The sequence below is a fragment of the Rhodnius prolixus genome, unplaced genomic scaffold (genome assembly GCF_049639745.1).
Source record: "Rhodnius prolixus isolate KJV_2025 unplaced genomic scaffold, Rpr scaffold_1, whole genome shotgun sequence".
Taxonomy (NCBI): Eukaryota; Metazoa; Arthropoda; class Insecta; order Hemiptera; family Reduviidae; genus Rhodnius; species Rhodnius prolixus.
The window spans coordinates 59943327-59957870 of NW_027411581.1; the positions used below are offsets into that span (position 1 = coordinate 59943327).

Sequence of the window (14544 nt, forward strand, 5' to 3'; positions counted from 1 at the left end):
TCAGTTTTCTAGCTACCTTATACATGTCCACAATTTACGTCTGTTTCTTGCAGAAGAGAATGCTCTGTTACTAGTAATAAAAGGTGCTCAAATAGTGGATGTTTCACTTACTCCTGGAGACAGAACAAGCGGCTTCTTGGTGCCTGTGGTCGGAATTAATGTCGGTGTACAGGTAGAATACGATAGGAAGAGTGAAAAACTGTTCTGGGTTGAATCAAGGGAAGAAGAAAGTGACAATGTAAGCAAGCAAAACAAATTAAAATAGATATATATTTATGTTTTTTCAAATCATTTTGATTATACTTTTCCAAGCTTTCACTTACGTATTCATTTATTTCCAGTGTACAATCTATACAACACTATATCGGGGTGGAAATAAAACAGAATTTCTGGGCTCTGATAGTGGCTTGGTCGGCGCTCCTTATACCATTGCATTTGATTGGCTTGGTCGTAATTTGTACATGGGTAATAGACTCGCTTCAAATCTTGAAGTGGTAAAAGTTGATGGAAAAGCAAGACACAGAGCTGTTATCTTAGCAAATAATGGAAATGATACATCCGTGGCAAAGCCAAGATCAATGTGTTTAGATCCTAGTCAAGGGCAAGTACAATAGTGTAATTATTAAGTATAATAATTTGTTTATGTGTGGAGCAGAACAATAACATTAAGAAAAAATTGTATCTCGTAATTGAAACAATGTATCGTCCATCAAATTACAGTTAAGAATAATTAAGTTGTAAGTTATTCATTTCATTTTTTTCTTTGTTTTATTTAGGAAATTATTTTGGGTGGATGAAGGTGGATATGGAGTACCACAGAAAATTGGTCGTGTAAATATGGATGGAACGAATCCTGTGATATTATTAAGAAAAGTAGAAAGGCCAGTCGCTATTACTATAGACCTGGATACTAAGACATTATATTACAGTACGGAATACCCATCAATGGTAGTTAATTTTCTATTGTGTACTGACTAACCGAAGTATTCTTTTCTTTCTTTCTTTTTATTTTGCCAGAAATTTCTAAATGGTGTGTTGCTTTTGGTAAAAATCAATTAATTAATTATTCCTTTCAGATTGGCAGTATTGATACAGATGGTGGTAATCAACGTACACTGTTAACAGAGAAATCTCATACAGTCTCTTTGCCTAAAGCTCTTGCTGTTCACAATAAAATGTTATATGTAATGGATCCTCGATATGATAAATTGGAGAGGATTGATTTAGATACTGGAAAAAACGTACAAACTATTATGGATAATGAGCCAGACCTAAAAACTTTCACAATTTTCAAAAAAAGACCAAGTTTGTGATTTATTGGAATAATTTAATAAATTAACTAATTCATTGTTCACAGTTGTTTTTAATTTGTTTATTGTTCTTTTTTGGCAGTGATTAATCATCCATGTTTGATGAACAATGGAGGATGTGACCAGCTATGTATTCCAGCTGAAAATAGTGGTAGGGTATGTGCTTGTTCCATTGGCTATAAGAAAGATGAAACCGGAAGTTGCGGAAGTTATAAGACTTACGCAGTTGTCTCTCAGCTTGACATAATCAGAGGTTACAGCCTTAAAGATTCCAGCGAAGCAATTGTTCCAATTTCAGGAAATGGTAAATAAAGATTTGTAATTAGTAATATATTAGCTTTGTTTGTACAGAGTATTTATTTTATATTATTGGTTGCAGGACATCACATACTTCACGTCGATGTGCATTTTGCCGAGAAATGGATATATTGGGTCGATTTCAATCGCGGCCCTTGGAATGGTATCTTTCGTATTCGTCCTAATGGTACGCAGTTGGAACATATTATTAAAGAGGGTATAGGATCTAATGGCATCAGAGGCTTGGCAATTGACTGGATAGCTGGTAATCTATATTTCACAAATGTATTCCCGCATGAAAACTACATTGAAGTCTGTTGGTTGGATGGTTCCAACAGGAAAATACTTCTAAAAGGCCTCATAGGTGCGCCTAAAGAATTAGCTGTTAATCCGATTAAGAGGTGAGTAGAAATATTGATGTCAGTTCTAACTATGGAATGAAAGTGATGATCATAATATTTCCTAACTGTTTTTGACTTCATTAATTTTTATTCCAGATTATTGTACTGGATAGATTATGGTCAGTATCCACAAATTGTGAAAGCCTATCTTGATGCTAAAAACGCCACGCCGATTGTTTCTTCAGGAATTAGTGTTCCTAGAGATCTGACGATAGACATGTTAACGCACGATGTATATTGGGTTGACGCTAGATTAGATATGATTCAGAAAGTTTCCGCTAGCGGTGGAAATAGACAGGTAAAATATATTATTTTGTGCGTGATTTGTTTTTAATTTAATAAAAGTAGATGTTAATAAATGAACTTGATAATGTTGCTTTTAAGATAATCCGGCGAAATCTTCCTAACCCAATGGGAATAGCAGTGCAAATGGGATGGGTTTACTGGGTAGATAGAAATTTGCAAACGGTATTTAAAGCTTCAAAACTACCTGGTAATACATCACAACCTATACCTGTTAGGACCAGTTTGCAGAAACTTAGAGATATTGCCATTTACGATGTAAACAATCAACCTGCAGATGATGCAAATCCTTGCAGAAGGCTCGGTATTGTATTTTTTTATTTTATTTGGAAATTGTAAAAATGATAAAATATTGATTAACTATTTTCCTTTTTCCTTTTTTTTTTTTTTTTTTTAGGCAACGGAGGCTGTGACCAGCTATGCTTTTCTTACCCACCTGAATATCCTCTTAACTCATTCCGTTTCCGTTGCGATTGCGCGACTGGATCTCTTAGTTCACCTTCAGGTAACAAGTGTGAAGAAGTAAATGAATATCTTGTATTTTCCACGAGAACAGAAATCAGATCAATCCATCTTGATCCCAATACAACAAGCCTTCCTTTCAAACCAGTTGTAAGTACCAAATAATCATTTTGTTTGTGTATATACAACTGTGCGTTTGTCCGTCGTCATATATATTTATAATTATTTAAAGTTTTGAAATTGATTTTAAGAATGTATATTTATAAAATAATTGATTAAGTAGAATTAAATTAGGCCCAGAATCTACCATTAATTTAAACCGTCCGTTAGTAGTTCAGTGCATAAAAGTTGATTGAGAAAAACCACAAAAAAGCATAATGTTGAAAAACTTTGATCATTTGTTGTTTTTTTTTAATTTTTCAATAAAAGATAAAATTCCCAATTTTTTTTTTTATTTGGAAAAATCGGCATTTTCAGATTGTTCTTGTTCAAGTAACAAGTATGAAGTAGTAAATAAATATTTTGTGGAAAACGGAAGCTAGAAGAAGAATTCTAATTTTTTTAAGAACGTAGTGCCTAAATGCATTAACCCATTTTCATGAATGAGGTGTCATTCGATTCGGATATCTATTCCAATCATTTATGTGGCTTACTAATAGTTTAAAACTAATATTCTGTTGTAATGTTTAGAAATTAATATTTCTTAGAAATTTTATGAATCTTTGAATACTTTGTCTTTAAATTTTTCATGCTTCGTTTGGAGAACAAAAAAAAATTATTGCAGGTAAATTACATTCTAAAACCTTGTCAAGTCGGCTACAAGTTCCTCTAAAAGAACTTAATAAATGACTGTTGCCTCCAAAAATAAAAATAAATAAATAAAATAAACTTTTTGTTGCAGTCGTATCAGTTTAACATCAACATAATATTTTCAAATTTTTAGGGAAACTTAACAAATGTTGTTGGAGTTGATTTCGATCATGAAGACGGGCGCCTGCTTTTTACCCAAATAAGACCTTGGGCTAGAATAGCTTGGCTTCCAACTTCTGATCCAGTACCATCAAAAATTACTCCGATAATTTCAAGAGGTATCAATCCTGAAGGAATCGCTTATGATTGGACCCAAAAAAAGATTTATTGGACTGATTCTTCAAATAATAGTATTTATGCTATGAACACCGATGGCTCTGACCTTGTGATGATCGCTCGTGTGGAAAGACCAAGAGCAATTGTCGTTGATCCTTGCAATGGGTATTTCTTATTTTATTATTTTTTATTTACATTATTTTTTTTTCTAATAATAGGATTGATTGTTTTTATTTGCTAAAATTTCTTAATAAACTGATTTTCCATCTTCTAGAACTTTGTATTATACGGACTGGGGCAGATTTGGAACTTCAGGCAAGATATTTAGAACAACAATGGCAGGCTCTTTAAAGAAAGTAATCATTGATCGTGATTTGTCTCAGCCAAGTGGCTTAGCTTTAGATTACGATGAAAGATATCTGTACTGGACGGATGCTGTTCGAGAAAAGATTGAAAGAATCAATTTAGTTGGTGATCCAAACAGAGAAGTTCTTATATCAGCTACAATTTATCCATTTGCGATAACTGTCTATAAAGATTATATTTACTGGACCGATCTTCAACTAAGAGGTGTGTATAAAGCAGAAAAACACACTGGAGCGAATATGATTGAATTAGTAAAGAGGTTAGAGGATTCACCTAGGGATATTCAGGTTGTTCAGAACTTTTATCAATTTTTTTTTCCATTCAAATTACAAAAAAAGATATTTTTTTAACTAAAATCATATATGCAGGTTTTCTCAAGTGAACGACAGAAATGTAAAGTTAATGCCTGCCAGATAAGCAATGGTGGCTGCGCTAACAGTTGTCATCCAGCACCTGGAGGTAAAGCTGAATGTAAATGCAATGATTCAACGAAATTAGTAAATGATGGGCGTATGTGTGTGGCTAAAAATCTCACATGTGAGGGTAATAAATTTGTCTGTGGCAATGGAAAATGTATCTCCAGGATGTGGGCTTGCGATGGAGATGATGACTGCGGAGATAATAGTGACGAGGATACAAGATTCTGCAGTATGTACCATAAATTTATTAAAAACAATATAATTGTAAAACATACGATGATTAATTTAATTTTATATGAATTTTTTTTTTTTTCTTTAGCATTCCATTCTTGCAACCCTAATGAATTTAGATGTGCCAATGGTAGATGTATATTTAAGTCTTGGAAGTGCGATCATGAAAATGATTGCAAAGATGGTTCAGATGAAATTGACTGTAATTATCCACCTTGCGCTGCTGGAGAGTTTACATGTATGAATAAACGCTGCATTCCAATGGCTCAGGTAGGGAAAGAAAAGTCCATTATTACTTTATCTGTTGAAGTGACCCAATCAGTGCCAAGTTCCCCCAGGAATAATTACAACAAAAGCAGGATTCAAAGTTTAGTTCCTAATCTAATCCTATTTCACACCTCCCAAACAAAGTAAAACGTAACATTATATGGAACAGCTTAATCTTTTGCACAAAAATCTAGAGCCAAAAACCTGGCTACTTCCAAAACCAGAGAGCTTTATAAGTTCCAGTTAAATGCAAATCTGCCCAGCTTGTAATAAGGAAAAACTCGGGAATTACATTAAACATCTTTATGAAATTCTTTCATAGCTACTCACTAATACATACGACAAATTGTTTGGGCCGTCTTTTTTTTACTTTGTCTTTCACTTTGGAGTTAGCTCGACATTTGTTTTTCCAGTGGCAGATTTTGTGTCTTTGGAAAGTAAAATAAAAGTATTTAGCGTACTCTATCAAGAATCTGGAGTTCTTCATTTTTCCAAAAGTACGAAACGTATTTACTTTCAAGTAAATTCAATACTTGAAAACTTGCCCTCAAACAACATCTCAACCAATACAAAAGAGGTTGTATTCTTAGATAACCAGTGTGCGATGAAGGCAGTAAAAGATCTGCCTTTAGTTTCGAATTAATTGTGGCAGATCTTGTTCTAGTTCTCCTCCAGAGATGTCCTTTTGTCCTATAGTTGTTACCCACCAACTTCTTTTTTCATTTATTAAGTTCATTTAAATATTGTCAGTTTAATTTATACAATGAACATTCTAGAGAACAGTAAATAACATTTTTCACTATTAGGTTTGTAATGGAGTAAATGATTGCAAAGATAATATAACCTCAGACGAAACTCATGAAAGATGTCCTCGCAATACAACATGTCCTCAAGGCCACTTGAAATGTGAAAAAACTAACATATGTGTAGAGCCGTATTGGTTGTGCGATGGTGACAATGACTGCGGTGATAACAGCGATGAAGATACTGTACATTGCGCCAAAACTGATTGCCCACAAAATAGTTTTAGGTAAACAACAGAATATTAAATTATTATTTTTTTTTTTTTTAATTTCAATTTCAGTACTTTTTGAAAATTATCTTTTTGAAATTCAGATGTCCCAATAATCGATGCATTCCTGCGACGTGGTATTGTGATGGAGATGATGATTGTGGAGACCGATCTGACGAACCGCCAGAGTATTGCAGCAGTGAAGGAAGAACGTGCTTTGGAGATTTGTTCACATGTGATAATGGTAACTGCATTCCAAGAATTTACATCTGTGATGGAGACAATGATTGCTTGGACAATTCTGATGAAGATTCAAGACATCAGTGCAGTAAGTTCAGAGTTACAAGCTGTTCGAGAAATGTTAATTACCAATTCCATTTGATATCATTCTTAAGTATTTTTTAAAAGTATTTATAATTGTTTTAATTAGAAATTTTGTTTATTTTTTTCCAGATGATCGAAAATGTGATGATGAAACTGAATTCACTTGTGAAAGTAACAAAGCGTGGGGCCGTGCCCAGTGTATTCCTAGAAAATGGGTCTGTGATGGTGATCCTGATTGTGTTGATGGTGCAGATGAAAATGCAACAGTCTTACATTGCCCTCCGCAACCTTCATGTGCGCCAGATCAGTTTACATGCAACAATGGAAGATGTATAAATAAGGTGACCTTTTTGGGAGATACTAGTTCACTAATCAAAGGAAGTTTTCTTTTTCTCGTTTTCTTTATTCTCGTTCAGTGAAGCTCACCATACCTTATTTTAAGGGATGGAGTTCACCGTTTAGAGTAAAGATCGTCTCTCTGTTCCTCTTTAAATTCTAATAGTTTTTTAGTGCGTAGTACTGTGATTTTTGGCAGGTTGCGAGATTATTACAAGTCGTTTGGAGTGACGAAATTTGATTTTTGTAAGCCTCTGAATAATTTAGAGGCATTTGTACGGGATCTTCTAAACGCTCTACTTAGCTTTCCCTTTTCTTTCCGCTCTTAAAAACAGCAGTGCTTCAAACTTTTGCTTTTTTCAAAGTTCTCTTGTTCCTGTTAGAATGATTTACTTTTTCTTTTCTTTTTTTAATATGATTTCTTTCATAAATGCAGGAAGCGCCAAATACTTATCATTTTGTGTTTTACTTTTTTCATTGTAATCTTAAAGTAAAGTCAAATAATCTAAAGTATTATTATTTTATTATTATTATTTCAAGGGATGGACTTGTGATCACGACAACGATTGTGGAGATGGAAGTGATGAAGGCAAAGACTGTCATTCAGTTTATAAGACTTGTTCGCCTCAAGAATTTTCTTGCCAAAATTTTAAGTGTATTAGTAAATCTTACCATTGTGATGGAGAGGATGATTGTGGGGATAACTCTGATGAATTCCATTGTAGTGAGTTTCCTTTCATTTTAAAATTTATTTAGCTACTTTAAAAACACAGAAATTGGTTAAGTTAATGTATTATTTTCCATACTATTTTAGAAAAAGATAATGTCACTTGTCCAAATGGACAATTCCAATGTAATAATGGCCAGTGTATTGATTATCAACGGGTCTGTAACAAAGTGAGCGATTGTAAAGATGATAGCGATGAACCATTACATTGTAATGTAGATGAATGCGCAAAAGTCGAGGTACATCAGTGTGGACATAAATGTGTTGATACATTAACTGGTTATTACTGCGAATGTAATCCTGGCTATAAGTAAGTTGTTCATTATGATTGTTTCCAATAAAAAATAAAAATTCAAAAATTTCTCTCGTATGAATAGATGCAGCTTCTCTAGAGCAATTGGTGTTCAACAAATTAAAAGAGAAGTAGTTGAGATTTTTCAATTTTAAGCTGTTTCATCTAGTGATCAGCAATCGGTTTCCCACTAGAGAGATCGGTCTGTAGGTTAATTGGTATGACTTTTTTAAGGAAATTTCGATAACGGCCGATGAGCCGTTGAATGAAATCGGCTATTAAAAGAAAGTAATAATCGAAGCTAAGAACATTTAAATTCTAAATAAATTAGGTATTTCTTTTTTACTTAATTCAGGAATTTAATGCTTCCCTTTCAGATTATTAGATGATGGTAAAGCATGTGCAGATATTGATGAATGTACCGAAACTCCAGGAGTGTGTTCGCAATATTGTTCAAATACTCCAGGCTCACATTATTGTAAATGTGATGAAACGTATTATGATAGGTAATTTTTTTCGATCTTTTATGAACCTTAATTTCATTTCATCGGCAAGGAACAGATTCTTAAAAGAATGAAATTTCCAGGGCTTCTGATGAACACACTTGCAAAAGAAGAGATCGCATTGTGCCCTGGTTAATTTTTACTAACAAATATTATGTTAGAAACATGTCTTTGGATGCTAAAGTTTATTCTTTGTTGCATCAAGATCTGACTAACGTAGTAGCGCTGGATTATGATTACAAGAGCAGCATGTTATATTTCTGCGATGTCACTGCCAAAACTATTTTCAGGTAAATAAAACCTCTTAAAATGTGCTGCCATTGATAACAAAAACTAGGTATATGGTTCAATAGTCTTTAAAATTAATAATTATATTTAATAACTTAGGGCCGAGATTGGTAAATCAGAACGTGAACCTATTATACGTCACGACAGTCATGGTCTGGAAGGTTTAGCTGTTGACTGGGTTGGGCGTAAAATATATTGGCTGGATAGGCATAGTAAACATTTAGATGTTGCTGAATTGGACGGAACCAACAGAAAAACATTAAAAGCAGGAATCCAGGATCCACGAGCTATTGCTGTTCATCCAGGGATTGGTTACCTTTTCTTTACTAGCTGGTACCTGCAGGTAATCGTCCATTTTTCTATTTCATTTTCAGATAAAAAATAGTAAATTTAAAAATACAATTATTATTTTGATCACTTTGGGTGAAGAAACCAGTAATTGACTGCTTAAGAAAAAATTCGAGTTTAAGATAGAATAACTTCTGTTATTTTGGCTCCAGGTGTAGGTTGTAAAATTGTACCGCTCCAGTAGGTTGTATTTTATTTTATTAATATTTTAAAAGCAGTAAATTCGATCTTTATGTCAACCAAAAATGATTTTTTTTGGAAGTATGTCAATGACCCAGTAATTGACATACCGAATTTTCGGTGGAACCAGTGTTTGACATGGGGTGGGACCAGAGTTGGGCAAAAATTTAATCAATTAAAAAACAATTGAATTAAACAGAAATTTAATTTTAATCATGATTAAAATTAAAAAATTTAATCGGCCAAAATTAGTTGATTAAAATTAAATTCACTTTTAATTTAATCGGAATTTAATCAATTAAAATTTTTAATCATAACTAAAAATTCAGATTAAAATTAAAATTAAATAATCAGAATTTTAATTGATTGAATTAAATTCCAAATTTAGTTTTAATCACTTTGGACGATTAAATTTTTTAATTTAATCAAAATATGAGAGATTAAATTTTTAAAACCAAACATTGCCAACGGTTAAACCAGAATCGGACCAATGCATCTTTATTCCGCCTAGCTGGTGCCTCTTCTCTATCAATATTATCACCTTTCCCAAACTTGGCACCTTCATTCTACCAGTCTGGTGTCTCATCTATACCATGTTGGTGACACTCAAGACTTACATAGGACCACTTTACACTCACATTTAACTATGTTTACCACTCACTAGACTTAGATAGGACTACCTTACACTCACATTTAACCATGTTGGCGACTCACTAGACTTAGATAGGACCACCTTACACTCACATTTAACCATGTTTACCACTCACTATAGTTAGATAGGACCACCTTACACTCACATTTAACCATGTTGGCGACTCACTAGACTTAGATAGGACCACCTTACACTCACATTTAACCATGTTTACCACTCACTATACTTAGATAGGACCACCTTACTCTCACATTTAACCTAGTTGGCGACTCAATAGACTTATGAACAGGGTGACCAGAGTTATGTGTTCCACCGACTTTTTTTTTAAAACGGCGGAAAATTTCAAAAAAATAGAAAACACGTATTTAATCAAATCTAGTTTTTTTCAATAATTGACCCATTTTTTAAACCCCAATTTCCCCAGATACAGTATCTAAGTTTTTTTCAAATGGAACAAACCAGATCTAGGCAGGCTACATAAATTGCGCTCAAGCTGGTGAGATATCATTAATAATAATGGCAATTATATTATTTAATAAAGTTTATTTATAAAGTTTATTGGTAAAAAAAATTTGTATTTTGTTTTATTCCAAAAACGGACAGAACTTTCCGGTAGACCGTATATAAGTCTAGTGAGTGGTAAACATGGTTAAATGTGCTTGTAAGGTAGCCCTATATAAGTCTAGTCAGTCGCCAACATGTTTAAATGTTAGTGCAAGGTGGTCCTATCTAAGTCTAGTGAGTGGTAAACATGGTTAAATGTGAGTGTAAGGTGGTCCTATATACATCAAGAGCAGTGGTTCTTAACCGGTGTTCCGCGGAACACTGGTGTTCCGCGAATATGGTCCAAGTTTTCCGCGAAATTTCAATTTTCAATGTATTGAAATTTACAAACTTAGAAAAGATACGAAAACAAAAAACTGTTCCTTTTTTTTTTAATTTGAATTTAATTTTAAGTTCTTGCTAAATACCGAATATCAAATTAATTAATGTTAGTGTTCCGCGAGAAAAATATATACTTATAATTGTGTTCCGCGTCTATGAAAAGGTCAAAAAGCACTGATATAAAGGGTTGAAAAGTTTTTGGGTCATAAAATTCTGTAAAATTATTACCGTTCTATATCTCCCACTGTGAACCACATATTGGTATAGAATTTTGTTCTCTTGTACACTTTATTTTTCTCAATTATAAACTATAGTTATTTTGTGCACAGATCTAAAAAGGTAGAAGATATAAAGGGTTGAAAAGTTTTTGGGTCATAAAATTCTGTAAAATTATTACCGTTCTATATCTCCCACTGTGAACCACATATTGGTATAGAATTTTGTTCTCTTGTACACTTTATTTTTCTCAATTATAAACTATAGTTATTTTGTGCACAGATCTAAAAAGGTAGAAGATATAAAGGGTTGAAAATTTTTTGGGTCATGAAATTCTGTAAAATTGTGGCCGTTCTATATCTCCCACTGTGAACCACGTATTGATATGGAATTTTGTTCTCTTGTACACTTTGTTTTTCTCAATTACAAACTATAGTTATTTTGTGCACAGATCTAAAAAGGTAGAAGATATAAAGGGTTGAAAATTTTTTGGGTCATGAAATTCTGTAAAATTGTGGCCGTTCTATATCTCCCACTGTGAACCACGTATTGATATGGAATTTTGTTCTCTTTTACACTTTGTTTTTCTCAATTATAAGCTATAGTTAGTTTGTTCACAGATCTAAAAAGGTAGAAGATATAAAGGGTTGAAAATTTTTTGGGTCATGAAATTCTGTAAAATTGTGGCCGTTCTATATCTCCCACTGTGAACCACGTATTGATATGGAATTTTGTTCTCTTGTACACTTTGTTTTTCTCAATTATAAACTATAGTTATTTTGTGCACAGATCTAAAAAGGTAGAAGATATAAAGGGTTGAAAATTTTTTGGGTCATGAAATTCTGTAAAATTGTGGCCGTACTATATCTCCCACTGTGAACCACGAATTGATATGGACTTTTGTTCTCTTATACACTTTGTTTTTCTCAATTATAAGCTATAGTTAGTTTGTTCACAGATCTAAAAAGGTAGAAGATATAAAGGGTTGAAAATTTTTTGGGTCATGAAATTCGGTAAAATTGTTGCCGTTCTATATCTCCCACTGTGAACCACGTATTGGTATGGAATTGTACACTTTGTTTTTCTCAATTATAAACTATAGTTATTTTGTGCACAGATCTAAAAAGGTAGAAGATATAAAGGGTTGAAAAGTTTTTGGGTCATGAAATTCTGTAAAATTATGGCCGTTCTATATCTCCCACTGTGAACCACGAATTGATATCGACTTTTGTTCTCTTATACACTTTGTTTTTCTCAATTATAAACTATAGTTAGTTTGTTCACAGATCTAAAATGGTAGAAGATATAAAGGGTTGAAAATTGTTTGGGTCATGAAATTCGGTAAAATTGTTGCCGTTCTATATCTCCCACTGTGAACCACGTATTGGTATGGAATTGTACACTTTGTTTTTCTCAATTATAAACTATAGTTATTTTGTGCACAGATCTAAAAAGGTAGAAGATATAAAGGGTTGAAAAGTTTTTGGGTCATGAAATTCTGTAAAATTATGGCCGTTCTATATCTCCCACTGTGAACCACGAATTGATATCGACTTTTGTTCTCTTATACACTTTGTTTTTCTCAATTATAAACTATAGTTAGTTTGTTCACAGATCTAAAATGGTAGAAGATATAAAGGGTTGAAAATTGTTTGGGTCATGAAATTCTGTAAAATTGTGGCCGTTCTATATCTCCCACTGTGAACCACGTATTGATATGGAATTTTGTTCTCTTATACACTTTGTTTTTCTCAATTATAAACTATAGTTATTTTGTGCGCAGATTTAAAAAGGTAGAAGATATAAAGGGTTGAAAATTTTTTGGGTCATGAAATTCTGTAAAATTATGGCCGTTCTATATCTCCCACTGTGAACCACATATTGGTATGGAATTTTGTTCTCTTGTACACTTTGTTTTTCTCAATTATAAACTATAGTTATTTTGTGCACAGATCTAAAAAGGTAGAATATATAAAGGGTTGAAAATTTTTTGGGTCATGAAATTCTGTAAAATTATGGCCGTTCTATATTTCCCACTGTGGACCACGTATTGGTATGAAATTTTGTTCTCTTGTACACTTTGTTTTTCTCAATTATTTAAACTGTCCGGTAGGACAGTTGTATAAGGGTTGACCATCAAAAACTGCACGAAAAAGCGTAACGTTGAAAAACACCCAACTTTGACAATTTTTTTCTATTTTTCTATAAAAGATAAAATTCCCAAATTTTCTTTAAATCTTACTCCGAACCCTCCTTTATAACTGTAATTTTTTTGCAACCACCCAGATCTAATAGGTTTCGAGAAAAAAGTTGCCGAAAATGAGCAAAAACGGCTTTTTCAAAAAATGTTCTTGTTCTTGTTCTTGTTGTTGTTGTTGTTGTTGTTCTTCTTCTTCTTGTTACCTTTTTTGTAAACAACGTAGCGCCTAAACGCGTGAACCGATTTTCATGAATGAGGTGTCATTCGATTCGGAATTTTATGTAGATGTGCCTTTTGGGGGTCTCGACGCTGTACATCGAATGGGAGAGGAGTTAGCCTCCTTTATGTAAGGCCCCCTCCAAAATTATTATTACTAATAACTTTGTTAATCTTGGCCCGATTTTGATAGAATTTGGTAGGATGATAGAGTTAGGGCTCCCCTACCTAACAATAAAGCGACGATCTGCTCTTACACTTGTTAAGGGGAAGTATAACAATCGTTTCAAATTATCGACACGTGAACCGATTTTCATGAATGAAGTGTCATTCGAATCGAAATTTTGTACAGATTTGCACTTTAAAAGTCTCGACGCTATGCCTCATAAGGAGGGAAGTTTGCCCCACCCAAATAAGGCCCTTTCTAAAACTATTATTACCAATATTTCTATAACGCTTAGTCCGATTTTGATAAAATTTGGCACGAAAAAGTGATTAAAGCTCCTCTACGTGGCTGTGAAGTGCCATCATGCTCTTACACCTACTAAGGGAAGTTCTGCAATCGTTAAAATTATCAATGAGTGAACCGATTTACATCAATGAATTGTCGTTCGATTCAAAATCTTCGCCTTTTAGGGAGAAGTACTGTAATCGCAGTTTATTTTTCTTGCTTCTCTTAAAAGGAAGTACTGAAATCGCAGTTTAATTTTGCTATTTACGTACAAATACCTTCCTATTTTATTCAAAACGCTTTCTAAAAAAAATTGTTATTGAGGATGGTTTGGGGACCGCAACTATAATCATTCTTTAAAAAGATCTCTCCAGTGGTAGTTACGGTTCCGATTTAACACCTTATCAGGTTATAATGATAGAATAGCTTATTCCCAATTTTAAAAAAATCTGTAAAGCAGACGTAACTTTGCAAATAGACAAAAAGGAAAATCTATCCAAAAGGTACAAAAATCTCCTTAACAAAAACTTACAGTTTTAAAAGTTAAGTATAAGGGTTGATTAAACGCCAAAAGGTACACAAATCAGCAGTTCCCAACATTTCATTAATATTTCATTGATATAATTTAAGTAATTTTACTGCATTAACTTTTCCTTCACATTTTTTAGAATTTATTATATGTCACAGACCCTTATGCTGGCCAGTTCATTCATAATATTATTTTGTTACAATTATGATAAAATGTATATTCTATCTTCGTAAATAAATAGGT

The 14544-nt window shown here is 33.0% G+C and overlaps 1 protein-coding gene across 4 annotated transcripts in view; it reads left to right on the forward strand.

Moving 5' to 3' along the window:
• Window positions 1-14544, forward strand: part of mgl (low-density lipoprotein receptor-related protein megalin) — a 635024-nt gene that overhangs the window by 600422 nt on the left and 20058 nt on the right. For 2 of the 4 annotated variants that reach the window (XM_074120029.1, XM_074120039.1), the window contains 22 exons: window positions 54-238; window positions 342-601; window positions 777-948; window positions 1077-1305; window positions 1393-1614; window positions 1690-2008; window positions 2105-2306; window positions 2393-2615; window positions 2709-2923; window positions 3537-3557; window positions 3717-4024; window positions 4134-4512; window positions 4594-4873; window positions 4964-5145; window positions 5949-6172; window positions 6259-6482; window positions 6608-6819; window positions 7355-7538; window positions 7629-7851; window positions 8211-8339; window positions 8420-8626; window positions 8724-8967. In XM_074120029.1, the coding sequence (XP_073976130.1) occupies window positions 54-238; window positions 342-601; window positions 777-948; window positions 1077-1305; window positions 1393-1614; window positions 1690-2008; window positions 2105-2306; window positions 2393-2615; window positions 2709-2923; window positions 3537-3557; window positions 3717-4024; window positions 4134-4512; window positions 4594-4873; window positions 4964-5145; window positions 5949-6172; window positions 6259-6482; window positions 6608-6819; window positions 7355-7538; window positions 7629-7851; window positions 8211-8339; window positions 8420-8626; window positions 8724-8967 (4844 nt within the window). The remainder of the gene's footprint in view (window positions 1-53; window positions 239-341; window positions 602-776; window positions 949-1076; window positions 1306-1392; window positions 1615-1689; window positions 2009-2104; window positions 2307-2392; window positions 2616-2708; window positions 2924-3536; window positions 3558-3716; window positions 4025-4133; window positions 4513-4593; window positions 4874-4963; window positions 5146-5948; window positions 6173-6258; window positions 6483-6607; window positions 6820-7354; window positions 7539-7628; window positions 7852-8210; window positions 8340-8419; window positions 8627-8723; window positions 8968-14544) is intronic. The other 2 variants (XM_074120036.1, XM_074120040.1) reach the window with 1 other exon arrangement.